Genomic DNA, 13,520 nt, shown 5'->3' with positions numbered 1-13,520 from the left:
TGTGTAACTTGTGTACCGTTGGGTTCAAAAGCGTTTTGGGTTCATGGGCTCATTTGGTCCGACAGACTATGCAAACTGTGGCAAACGAACTGGCTTCTTTATGAAACGGATTCCGTATTGTGGACGTTGTCATCGTTGTCATCTATTGTTCTGTCGGCCTCCTACGGTTGCCTGCTTCGGGTGTTTCTACACCTCTGAGTTAAATGAACACTCTAAATGTCGATGTCAGTCTCTGCATGTGTTTGTTCTATACGGTATTTAACAAGACATCATATTTCAGTATGAGGGGCACGGTGGCACAGTTGGTAGTGCTGTCGCCTCACAGCTAGAAGGTCCTGGGTTCGATTCCCGCTGGGGACGCTGTGGGCACTGGCGGCGTGTTCCCTCCTCCGCGTCATCAGTGCCCATACCCGAGGCGGGGATTGGCGAAAGGGCCTTTCTGTGTGGAGTTTGCATGTTCTCCCCGTGTCCCCTAGGGTAGATACCCTCACAAAAACATGCCGTAATCCTGGTCTCTAAAACTACCTCCCCCTGGCCAGAAATTCCCCTCTGTCAGGTGAAAAGAAGCAGCTTGGACTCCTCATGCATAGAAGGAGGCATGAGGTCAGTCCGCTGCCCCCCCAGGTTGGCAGAGGAAGTGTAGCGCCCAGGATTACATTAGATAATTGGCACTGGGTGAAAAGAAAACTGGGTTACAAAATCGTGGGATAAAAATTTAGAGAAAAGAAAAAAGTATACAAACAGTTTGTCCCAGTTTACTGTACATTTCAGTATAATTTATCCGGTTAAGTCCTGAAATTTAATTTGTATGCCTGACAGAAGTTGGATGTCAGAGAGTTTTGTCCGGTGCTGTGGTGCCTGCGTGGTGGAGCCATCTGACTGTGAACAGATTGAATGTGACTCTGAAATGTAGTTGAAACAGAAACTACCCCGGAATACAAAAACGGCTATACCGCTAAAAGGATTTTTTAATCTGCCAGAGTGACGCTTGGCTCTTCCTCAGATTTCTGTTACATGCTCTCCAAAAGCAGCACATGCCGAATTAATTCCAAGCCCCTACCCCACCCCCACCCCCATAAAGTTGTGAATTCGGAAGCCAGCGGCGGCACGTTCATGTTGCCAGAATACTGTTCGTATGAATTTAGCTTATTTTTAATTATTCATTATTATTATTTTTTAGTCTTTAAACTCTTTCATATTTCGTCGGAATGAGCATGAGCTCCATGCTCTTTGTCTGCATGGAGTGGGCTGATTCCACTCAACTTCCTTCCTTCTTGATGATCCCTGAAAGCCACTTAACCACTAAGCGCTCTAGATACTCTAAATATCTTTGCTAAACTAGCCAATCTGCAAGCTCACAGGACGTCGCGCAACACTGTGCGATTCGAGCTTCTAGGTCTGCTCTTTTCACCGAACATTATTGCTGCGGATTCTGGGACGCTAGGGTTCCCTTCGTTAAAAAGCAGCTCTAAGTTAGTGCCTTCAAAAAGTAAAGGGAGGGGCGTTCGTACTGTATTTATCTCTCTGTGTTGAATAAAAGTTGCACATAAGCATCTTTGCAGGGGGAGGATGTGGGATAAATCCCTGTCTGAAAGAGAAAGTACGTACTCACAGGTTTATAACTATGTCCTTGTAGACTTGGCTGGGTCTTATATGTGTGGGAAGCGGTCGTGAGCAGTACAACAGCCACCAGCCAAAGCCTTCTCATCCAACCGCCCATTATGTACTGTAAACTAAGTCAGTTACGTTTTTCAAAAAAGAAAGGTATTTCAGAAAAAGAAAATCAAACATTTTTCAAAATAATTTCTGAAATCCAAATTCTTCTTTGAGTACGTTTGGATCCCGGGACGATCACATGTCTCGGTTGAGTCTGGAGCTGATAAGGTTACGGAACCCCTGAACTAAGTGACTTTGTCAGAAAAAAGCAAGTTCTCCTTCTCTCCCGTCGATATGACATCCAAACAACGACCCGCGCACAAGTTCCCTATAGCCGCCACTCACTCACTGGTCCAGCAGTCGATGCGGCAGCAGTCGATAATGGACCGCTATTATCTGGACAGGCCATAGAAGAGGGTGAAAGAGCCTCTATTGAGCTGCCTCACGCCTCCTGGAGGACTTAATCCACCAAATGGAGGAGCCCATCGACGATTGACGGTAGCCACGGCAGGCTCCCCCCTCTCTCTCTCTCTCTCTCTCTCTCTCACACACAAACACACACGCAACACACACACACGGTTATTTCCACCTCTTATTCTCTGTTTTATCTATCTCCATCTTCTCTCTCTCTCTGTGTGTGTGTACATGTGTGCGTGTAGTACAGTAAGCCTTTTCTTTTCCCCCGTCTCTCTCTCTCCCAGAATGGCAGGAGAAGTGAGCTATAATGACGTTCTAGCTGCTCTGATTTATAATGGAGTGCGGTTCAGATCTCCTGTAGAGCTTAATATCCAGTGAGGGTCCACTCCCTCGTCAATGTGACCAATGTGTTCGGTCCTGTCAGACGTGTCCAGCACAGTGAACAGACCCCCCCCCCCCACACACACACACACACACACCTCCCCAATCCCCCCTCTTCTCCTCCTCCTCCCCTTCCCTTATTCTGCCCTGTCAGCGACCTTGGCTACATCAAAGACACGGAGTCTTAAGAAGTGGGAGGAACAATGCAGAAATGCTAATTGTTCTTCACTAGAGTGGAGAATACCGTATTGTTGCTGTCGGATAGAAACCTTGTATGTCCATATACAGTATATATAAAGAAAAATACAGAAATGAATGCCCTACTTTGTCGTGCAAGTGTGTGAAAAATAAATGGAAGTTAAAGTGGATAAGGGTATCTGTGGGTTTTAACCAATGGAATGTATTAACAAGAGCTTGTGACTAAATAACTACATACATTTTATTATTCTTTTCCCCCAAAAAAGCAGCCGTTTTGGACATGCAGTACAAGGTTTCCGCTCAACAGCAACGAACGATACAGTATATACTATATATATATATATATATATAAAATAACAAAGCGTTGAGATCTGTGGGGAAGGTAGAAAAAAGCACTTGAAAGGCCTTGGAGTGTTGTTCAGTCAGCAGGATGTGACGGAAGTTGCCCTCACCACCAAGTCAGCGTCAGCTCCACTCCAGTCAGCAGATCCTCACCCTTATTGTTATTGTGTTATTGCTTATGTCACGTCCAAGAGCTAGTATACATACACTCCCACTCAACTTTCTGGAAAGAAAGAAGAAAACCCACACGTTTTGAACGGGGTAAAGAGTGAATGAAGAAAAGAAAGCCAATAACAAAGGTGTTCGTTCAGAATGGCATGTTTGTGAACCCTTCAGAGCGCGGAGCTTTTAAAAGAATACAGAGAAGACGCATGAAAGAACATTCTGTCCTATTGCACCTTACGTAACAGCTGTCACCCTCACCCCGCCATACCCACCCCACCCCCCAGCCTCCCCCCGCTGTCACGCTCACCTGCGTCGGGAATCAGAAGATGGCTTCGCTTTGCCTTTCATGCTGAGCTCATGAACCCTTCATCTCTGCATGGTTTTTATGTTCCTCTTATTTTCTCTCTCTCTCTCTCTCCTCATCTCCTGCAGGGGATGGCTTCCTCCGCCCGCTCCAAGGGGGAGCACAAGCAGCGAGTATTCTTGACGGTCTCCTTCGGTGGGATCAAGATTTACGACGAGAGATCGGGGGTGAGTATGGGTGTTGGTCGGTCGAGAAGCGGGGCCGGGCCTCCGTGGCGGGCGGGGCCGGGCATCCGTGGCGGGCGGGGGGGGGGGGGGGCTCCACTCAGGCAGGGCTCCGTGCCAGCTCGCTGCCACGGAGCCGCCGTATAGGACGTCCAGAGGGCACTACAGTGTGTTCGGGTTCACTTCACCACAGCTGGCTGGCAGAGCCGCTAACTTCCAAAGCAGCCATACCCGAGCTGTGGGATGTTAAGTGGGCCCCTCAAATAAGTGGCAAAACACTTCCATTTTATTCATAATAATAAAATATATATATCATTTTCTTGTACTTTTCATTGTGATATTGAGGAACTTAATTACACTATGTTAGTTCCATTGAACCAAGCTAGAGCACAATCGATTGATGGAGTGATCGTTAAAATAAACATGCTCTGAAAATGCATTATGGCCCACCCATCTGACCACTTAACACAGCAGCCACTTTTGAGATTTTCAAGTGACCCTCAGTCAAGGTTTACAAATGAGTTCAGTGATTCTCAAACTTTATCATTTCAAGGACCCCAGTTTGATATGCATATTAGACCCTCATTTGATATGATTATTATTCATAATTTTGAACCCTGGGACCCCAATCTACACATTATGGGTCCATTTGGTTCTATCTTTAGACCCTTAGACAGGCTTACTGACCCATATTGGTCCATTTGGACTCCAGGTGGCCCTCGACCCGGCGTTAAGAAACTCTGTCTTAGTGCCTTGACAATGATATCACTCTAATATGGCCAACAATAACATGGCTTCCATCATTCTATAGGACAGGCAGCACCACAGGCCATAAGAAGGTTTGAGTCCAGCACCATTAGAATGAGTCCAGCACCATTAGAATGAGTCCAGCACCATTAGAATGAGTCCAGCACCATTAGAATGAGTCCAGCACCATTAGAATGAGTCCAGCACCATAAGAATGAGTCCAGCACCATTAGAATGAGTCCAGCACCATAAGAATGAGTCCAGCACCATTATAATGAGTCCAGCACCATTAGAATGAGTCCAGCACCATTAGAATGCGAGTCTCGTGTAGACCTGATATTTCATATTATTATATTATATTGTGACACACGACCTACAGGGTGTGGTTAGGAAGAAGAGCCTGCTGTGTTAGTGGTGGTGTTAGCTGTCTGCTAACTCCAGTAAGACAAGTGAGCGATGATTGTTATGATGATGTTATGAGATTGAATCCCCCCTTTCCTACCCTCCATTCTGAATACCCCTCCCCCCCACCACCCCCAGAGGAGTAGAAGGCCTGCTGTTCCATTACAGGATGATGGAGGAGCCGGTCCTGGGGCACAGTGTTGGCGTATAGATAGGCCCACTCTCTGCTCATCAGCGCTAACCGATAATTAGCGCTCCGCTCCACCCCTTAATGATCATCGTTGCTAATGCTAATTACACCGCGGCTCCACCTCGGCTGTCGTTGGAGCTAAACCGATAATTATGCAACGCCGCGGGTCCCGTGGCTACCGGCTCACCCCCCCCACCCCCCTCCCTCCGCTCTACAAATGAAGACCCATCGTTTGATTTCCGCTTTCAATGTGACTGGCGTGGTGATAGCACTTTGTCATTGACCGGTAATGGAATAAGACATTAGACCCCCAGCCTCCCCGCCGAGCCAACACTGCGCTTTTTTCTGACAAGCTCATTTGTTGTTTTGGACCCCCAACCCCCCAAACTAATGCGCCTCGATTTTATTTACCGATTACACCCCGTAAATAACGCTCCTCACTTAATGCCCCCCTCTTGAGTTATTATGGGGGGGGGGGGGGGGGGGTGGAGCCAGTATCTGGATTTGAATACTTTATGTGAAGCAGATGTGATTGTCTGTCATGATGAGTAGGTGAGTCATATTAGTTGTATATTTGGCTTTAATCTGACGTCGTTTCCACTTTCCAGCCATGCGTTCCACTATTAGTGGAGCAGCAGGTGGGTGTCAAATTATAGCATTTGAGTGCACAATAATTGTGTGTGATTATATAAATGTGTGGATGTGCTTGTGTGCAGTGGTGGAAAATGTACTTTTACATTTCTTGACTTAAATTAATGTATCGATACTGCAATGTAGAAACACTGTTACAAGTAAAGTACCGGGAATCAAAATGTACTTGAGTATTGTATCGGCCTACAAAAGTATTGGAACATTATACTTTAAATAGGTTACCAAAAGTAAAAGTATAGTTAAATATGCAGAATTTCCCATTTCATAAGGTTTCATATCATTGCTGTCCAGCAGAAACCAGCTAACACCATTTTTATTTAATGTTTTTATTATTTTTGTTTTGTTCACGATTTTCAAAATCACTTTGTGCCACGCGATGAGCTTGTATATGCTGTTTTTGAATAGCCAACGTATAATATCTAAAATGACACAGATGCTTTCCCGGTTTTCTGCTCATCAGTATCACAATGAAAACATTTTTTTCCATTTTTAAAATAAAAACATTTAGTATTTATTGTTATACTATCATTATAATCGTAGTGATTTGCCAAATATTTAAAGGATTTAGAACATCCTCACAGCCCACCCTGTGGGCTACATGCTCACATATGCAGGCCATAAGGTCCCTTTAGATTAGAATACATTTTGAAAAAAAAAAACATGTGGAAATTGGATTGTGTGGCTGCCTGGCCCTTACTGATTTACCACTACTACTCATGCAGTAAATTATTCCACTGACACACACGTGGAAGAGGGAAATGAGCAGAGGAAGTGAGCGCTAAAAATTGGCTCCACTTATTCTGGTCGAGTCTTGTTGCTGTCAGTAGAGCGACAAAGAAATAACCTATTCCAGCCACTTTATCTTACACAGAAGCAAAAGGAAGCATGGAAATACTGCAGAGTTATGTCTTGTTCGTGACAGAAGACCAATTGTTGACGTTCTGTCTGCTCCTCATTTGGACTAACTACCAGATTCCAGATACCGTGCAGCGTAGATTTGAACCCCGGGTGGCATGCCGAGGCCTGTCAAAAACGGTCTACTCTTCCTCTAGCCATGGAAGACATTATATCGTATTGCTGCTAGGCTGTTAAGGCTGTTTTATGCGCATAAGACAAGTGTCTCCCAGCTGACATGAATACCATATTTTTTTTATACTAAAACAAGTGTCGACATGAAATGCTGTCAGGGTCATAATAAGTATAAATGACTGTAGGTTGCTTTGTAAGATTCAGGCATGTGCGTTTGGGGTTCAAAGCTAGATTGACCTCTGGAAAAGAGTGCCTTTAACTTCATTCTTTTATAGCATGGCTGTAAGCCATGAAGGGTTTGTTCAGTAGGTACAGTATGTCTATCCCCTCAAAAACGACCACAAAACAGAACCATCTACCATGAGAAGTAAAAGTGAAAGAGCATGGTGGGGTTGTACTGTAGATTAAATATCTGTGACTATCTTAATTATACCTCTATTGTTCTTATGAAGCACTTCTGTTGTGATAAAATATTTATACAAATTGTGGTTCTACGGTATTTGGCCTAATGAGGCATATGCTGTCACCAAACTAGGATATGCACACAGGCAGCCAGCCAGTATAGTGCAGCTACACCACTTAACCATAGTTAAAAGCTACAAACCTAGCAAACAAAAGGCAAAAAAAGGGGATTAAGAGTTTGAATCTCCTCCATCTTTGTATCTTCCAGATACTGCTGCATCACCACTCGGTCCACGAGATCAGCTACATCGCCAAGGACACCAGGGACCACCGGGCCTTCGGCTATGTCTGTGGGAAGGAGGGTCACCACAGGTTTGTGGCCATCAAGAGCGGACAATCAGTGAGTATAATCTGCTCATGAAGGTCAACCCGCCATCACTATAGTGGGGCTCTGTTAACAAATGTAAACCCGGTAGCTCTATTTTGATTAAATAGGGAGTGAGTAATGAGCTGAGCTCACAACAACGCGCGTGAGCTGTTAGATTTTTGCTATTTTGTCGTACGATGTGTATATGGGGATTAAGTGGTTTGTTCAGTGTGTGCTGAACAATTCCTGCAAATGTGAAAACAAAATGTGTGGAAAACGGCATGAGTCATCCTCATATTCATATTAGACTCCTTCTCCTCCTAGGTAGCTCCTGTACCTCCTCATTTCACCTCCTGTACCTTCTCATTTCATATTAGACTCCTTCTCCTCCTATAGGTAGCTCCTGTACCTTCTCATTTCATATTAGACTCCTTCTCCTCCTATAGGTAGCTCCTGTACCTCCTCATTTCATCATATTAGACTCCTTCTCCTCCTATAGGTAGCTCCTGTACCTCCTCATATTCATATTAGACTCCTTCTCCTCCTATAGGTAGCTCCTGTACCTCCTCATTTCATCATATTAGACTCCTTCTCCTCCTATAGGTAGCTCCTGTACCTCCTCATTTCATCATATTAGACTCCTTCTCCTCCTATAGGTAGCTCCTGTACCTCCTCATTTCATCATATTAGACTCCTTCTCCTCCTATAGGTAGCTCCCGTACCTTCTCATTTCCCCCTTCTTAACACGCCATTATTCATCTCCCACCACTTGATCCCCTCATTTACCTTGTCCATTCTCCTCCCTTCAGCCCGTAATTGGTGTCTTTGCTTTCTCCTCGGTAACTCCTCTCCTCCTCTCCTCATTTCGTTAACATTCTTCCTCCTGGTCTATGCCATACCCGGCCTCCTCTGTCATCCTAATCCACCCTCTTTTCTTCCTCTCCCCGTCTTCCTGCTCTCCTTCATCCCCCTCCTCTTCCTCGCCGTCCTATTCTTGACCGACCGCTCTCTGTTCTCCTCATGTGACTTCTTTTGTCCGACTGAAAGAGAAATTCTCACAGTCAAAGAACTCCATTCATGTCACATTACAAGGTGGTGATGGGTGATATTTTCTCATGTATATACGTTTATAATAATCACTCTCTCGGGCGCCCGCTGGCCTAGTGGTCCAGGTGCATGCCACAACGTGGAACGTGTTGGTGGCTTGTGGAAGACCACGGGTCACTAAAGTCTACCTTTGGGGGCCAGTTGGCTCTAGAACCACCTGCCTGAGGATCTCTATAATTAAAACATTCTGAGGTTTCATTGTTTTATACCGTTAGTGTTTATTCCATTTGTCATTGCCCTTTATATTTTGTGAATGCCATCTTGTTTTTGAGAGGTGCCAATAGGCTTTTACATAATGGCATTTACATAATATAATGATGATGTTTGAAGAACAAACATGATAGTGAAGAAAATGTTACGTTTAAATGCTTCCTCTGTCGTCCCCAGAACAAACATTATAGTGAAGAAAATGTTACGTTTAAATGCTTCCTCTGTCGTCCCCAGGCGGAGCCGCTCATCATTGACCTGCGTGACCTCTTCACGCTCATCTACGACATCAAACAGAGGGAGGAGCTAGAGAAGAAGGCTCAGAAGGACAAGCACTGCGAGCAGGCCGTCTACCAGGTAAGGAGCACAGCGATTGGTCCATCCGCCGTGATGTCACCACTCCATATATGGCTGTGCTTATAGCCCCCACTCCGCTGCGGTGAGATGACTCGGTGTAACCGGTAAATTAGTCCCCATTCAGGCAGTCGCTCAATAGAAATCACAGTTCTTTCAAGCTGCTATTTGAGTGGCTTTTGCAGGTGCGTCAAAGGATTCAGTTGGCTGGAATGCTCATTTCCTTTGCCACTAAAGATGCAAAGTCCAGGCTTTGTTGAATATCTTTCCTGTGTAAAGCGATATTGTGTGCGTGCGTGCGTGCGTGCGTGCGTGCGTGCGTGCGTGCGTGCGTGCGTGCGTGCGTGCGTGTGTGTGTGTGTGTGTGTGTGCGTGCGTGCGTGCGCATGTTGTACAGTATATCGTATAAATAATGGTTTCAGTAAAAGGCCAATGTCACTCATTCTGTGTGGAATTGTGCTAATTTTGCATGCAGATGATTCCCTTTTCCCTGTTGTCCTATTATTGTCACCTAATGAGACGATAAAACATTTAGGATCTCTCTCTCTCTCTCTCTCTCTCTCTGTCTTCTCTGCTTCCTTCTGCTGTTTTTTTCTGTGATCTATTGCAGTAATTCCCAACCTGCGATCTTGTAAATCTGTTATTTACGCTGTGCAAAATAGACCTCCTTCCACCATTGCAGTGACTTTAGTTTCTGTTTTCTGTCGCATCTCTCAAACCATAAAAAATGTGAAACACTAAAGAATATTGCTAACCTATAAGAGTCACGGTATTCTTTCTTCCGATCTCAATCAATCCATTTATCATTGAAACAGCCAAACATGCTCTGAAAATGCACGCGTCCCACCCAACTGACCACACCACGCTGCCTCCACCCAACTGACCACACCACGCTGCCTCCACCCAACTGACCACACCACGCTGACCCCACCCAACTGACCACACCACGCTGACCCACCCAACTGACCACACCACGCTGCCCCACCCAACTGACCACACCACGCTGCCCCACCCAACTGACCACACCACGCTGCCTCCACCCAACTGACCACACCACGCTGACCCACCCAACTGACCACACCACGCTGACCCACCCAACTGACCACACCACGCTGCCTCCACCCAACTGACCACACCACGCTGACCCACCCAACTGACCACACCACGCTGACCCACCCAACTGACCACACCACGCTGCCCCCACCCAACTGACCACACCACGCTGCCCCCACCCAACTGACCACACCACGCTGCCTCCACCCAACTGACCACACCACGCTGACCCACCCAACTGACCACACCACGCTGACCCACCCAACTGACCACACCACGCTGCCTCCACCCAACTGACCACACCACGCTGACCCACCCAACTGACCACACCACGCTGCCTCCAACACTTTGGAAACGTTCAAGTGGGCCGTGGTGGTTCAGAAAATGTTGGCTGATATGTTGTATTGTATGATGAAAAAAAAACATGCTGTCTTTTCCATCGCCACACAGACCATCCTGGAAGACGAGGTGGATGATCCAGTCTACCAGGTACGTTCTTGGGCACACAGTGCCACCACAACGCCCCCCTCCTCCCCTCCACCCGCTTGTTTTCACTTGTGATGAAGTCCTAAATCGGGAATTAGAAGTAATTAAGTAATGCAGATAACCGCCGATCTGCTTGTATTAATGGCTCATGATACTCCACCATTCCTGTAATACACAGTAGACCATCCTAGTGGACAGTGTTGTTCAACCATTCGACTCCCATTTGCCGGTGCAATGTCGTAAAACCATACTTTTTTAAGTTGATCTGTGTCAATGTCCTGATTTCTTCCAAAGACACCCCCCCTCCCCCGTCCCCCGATCCCCAGCTTGTTGTTATCTTCTTGACTACCCCCCCCACCCCCCGGCATTTGGCTGAACCAGATTTTTGTATTGTTTGCTCACACTGAATACAGACAACACTAACTCTTATTACTCTGAATGTAACGTTCAGCGGTATACGCCCCGCCCCCGAACACATCCTAAAACCATCTCTATTCTTTATTCTGTAGCTTCTGTCGCAAGTGCGTTTGCATACCAACATTCCATTTGCAGTTTTTTTTGTTTTGTTTACTTATTGTGATGTTGATGTTGACTGACAGAAATCCATGCAAGGACCGCGGGTGGACTCTTTCACCTGAGATCCAGAAATGATACTTAAAATATATTTGCCTGTTGCTGTCGTTGGGTAGAAACCTTGTATCTCCACATTTCAACTTTTATTAAATGTGGGTTTTTTTCTCTATATACTTCATCGTATAGAGTCTTGCGAAAAGTGAGCAAAAAAATACGCTAAATTATTACGTGAAAGTGGTTAAGTGTGTCCGTATTAACAAGAGCTTGAGACAAAATAATAACTACATTGGGTCTATAATTTGGAACACAGGTTATTTTTCCCAGTTCCTGATAATATCAGGAACTGGGAAAAATAACCTGTGTAAAATAACTATGCCACATATTATGTGGCATAGTTTTGAACATGCAGTACAAGGTTTCACCCTGACAGCCACATGTGATGTGATAATGGATCTCAAGTGAAGGTTCTGACCTGTGGGTCTTTGTTTGTGGTGGAAACGGCGAGTATCACTGCTCATTTTGGTGAAGGGAGCGCTACTAGTACTAGACCTCCACAGTAGGGCTGCGCAATCAAATCAATATCCTGATTATTTCAAACTTTTCAATTTTGATTAATGGCATTTTCTTATTACACTGCCCACATAGTTCTCTGACGAGATCTGTACTGTAAGTATTACAGGTGCATAAGTTCATCGAACTAATCGTTTTAATTAATTCTAAGAATGAATACGTTTTCGTAAAATCTAGTGTCATTATAGAAAGAGAAAGCCTGTAGAGCGATGCACAACACCGCTGTACAACAAAGAATAAAATAGGACTTAAATTTGACTAATCAGTTTAGTCGTTTATAATTAAATCAATTTTTGTGTTGATTCTTTGCTAAGAAAAAAAAATATATATATATATATTTATTTTATTATTATTTGATTAACCGACGTGAGCCAGATTCAGTCGGTGAGAGATTCTAAATTGTCCATGTTTGGTTAATTGCCTAGCCCTACTCCACAGTGACTGAACTGCTACCTGACCTATATTCTACTTGTGCTCTCTCTCTCCTTCCCACCTCACTCTTTTCCTTTCTCTCCATTCCTTTCTCTCATGCCCCGTCTCTCTCTTTTCCTTTGTTTTCGTTTTCCCTCCCCAATCTCCAACGATCCCTCGCTGCCCCAACTTGCTTCCAACCAACCCCCCCCCCCCCCCCCCCACCACTCGCATCCCTCTACCTCGCTTCAACTCTTTGTTTCGTGCACCTATCTTATGCCCACCTCCATTTTGATCCTCTCTTATCTCCATCTCATGGCTCTCTTACACCTCTTTGCCTTGCCAACTACTTCTGTTCTGTAGTACATTGTGTTTGAGGCCGGACACGAACCCCTCCGTGGCCCCCACTCAGAGGAGAGCGTTTATCAGGTACAAAGACAAGACCCCATGCCCTTTTCCTTTGCTCCTTATACCCTGTGAGAGATGCTGAACATAGTAACCTCTTTATTGATACACAACTTCTTTTTTTGAAGGTGCAGTAAGTACATTTATTTTGAAAAAATAAGTGTCAAATATCTCTACATTCCTATAGCAATCATTGTTTGGTGAGTAACAGTGGTCTCCCCTATCTCTCCAGCTCTTTAGTAAACGGCAAATGCAGTTTCAGGTAGGGATACCAAGTGTATCCAATCAGGAGAAAGAACTCATACAGCAGGGTTCCCCAATAGGCGGCCCGCGGGCCATTTGCGGCCCACAGAGCGACCCCTTGTGGCCCATGAAAGAATTTCAAAAAGAAAATAAAAAAAAACTTTTGTTTTTTTTTAAGGGTCCCAGATATAAATGGCATTAAATGGGGATCAGTAGCCTCTGCATGTCAAACTGGGCATCCTTTTCAAATGGGGTCTTGCCCTGAAAATGAATTTTCAGGGCAAGTCCTCGACCTCGCGCGTGCAGACTCGGCCCCCAGCCTGGTACGCTAGTCAAAATATGGCCCTTGAGGAAAATTAATTGGGGAACCCTGTCATACAGGATACAGGATAAATTATTAAAATGGCTAGGTATGACACAAAGAAGTGCTGCAGACAAAACTGGAACTGGAACAATATAAATTTTAATCTGATAAGAGGGCAGGCTACTCTCTCCTGATTGGCTGAAATTGTCAACCCACCTGGGAATGTACAGTATTTTCTCTTTATTAAAACTGTTTAGTAGCCATAAAAGTCAAGACGTCCAATTGGCTATTAAGTAATGGATGCCACAGGCGTCTCTCCCTCTTTATTTTTT

General features: G+C 45.1%; 1 protein-coding gene across 3 annotated transcripts in view; it reads left to right on the top strand.

Moving 5' to 3' along the window:
- The window catches only part of dab1b (DAB adaptor protein 1b), a 51,350-nt gene that overhangs the window by 18,136 nt on the left and 19,694 nt on the right, over window positions 1-13,520 (top strand). For 2 of the 3 annotated variants that reach the window (XM_083781506.1, XM_083781505.1), the window contains exons 4-8: window positions 3,592-3,690; window positions 7,377-7,508; window positions 9,027-9,146; window positions 10,647-10,685; window positions 12,600-12,665. In XM_083781506.1, the coding sequence (XP_083637632.1) occupies window positions 3,592-3,690; window positions 7,377-7,508; window positions 9,027-9,146; window positions 10,647-10,685; window positions 12,600-12,665 (456 nt within the window). The remainder of the gene's footprint in view (window positions 1-3,591; window positions 3,691-7,376; window positions 7,509-9,026; window positions 9,147-10,646; window positions 10,686-12,599; window positions 12,666-13,520) is intronic. The other variant, XM_083781507.1, reaches the window with a different exon arrangement.

The sequence above is a fragment of the Protomyctophum parallelum genome, assembly GCF_964188405.1.
Source record: "Protomyctophum parallelum genome assembly, chromosome: 14".
NCBI lineage: Eukaryota > Metazoa > Chordata > Actinopteri > Myctophiformes > Myctophidae > Protomyctophum > Protomyctophum parallelum.
The sequence above is the reverse complement of the archived record's forward strand: the minus strand, read 5'-3'. Positions and strand labels throughout refer to the sequence as shown.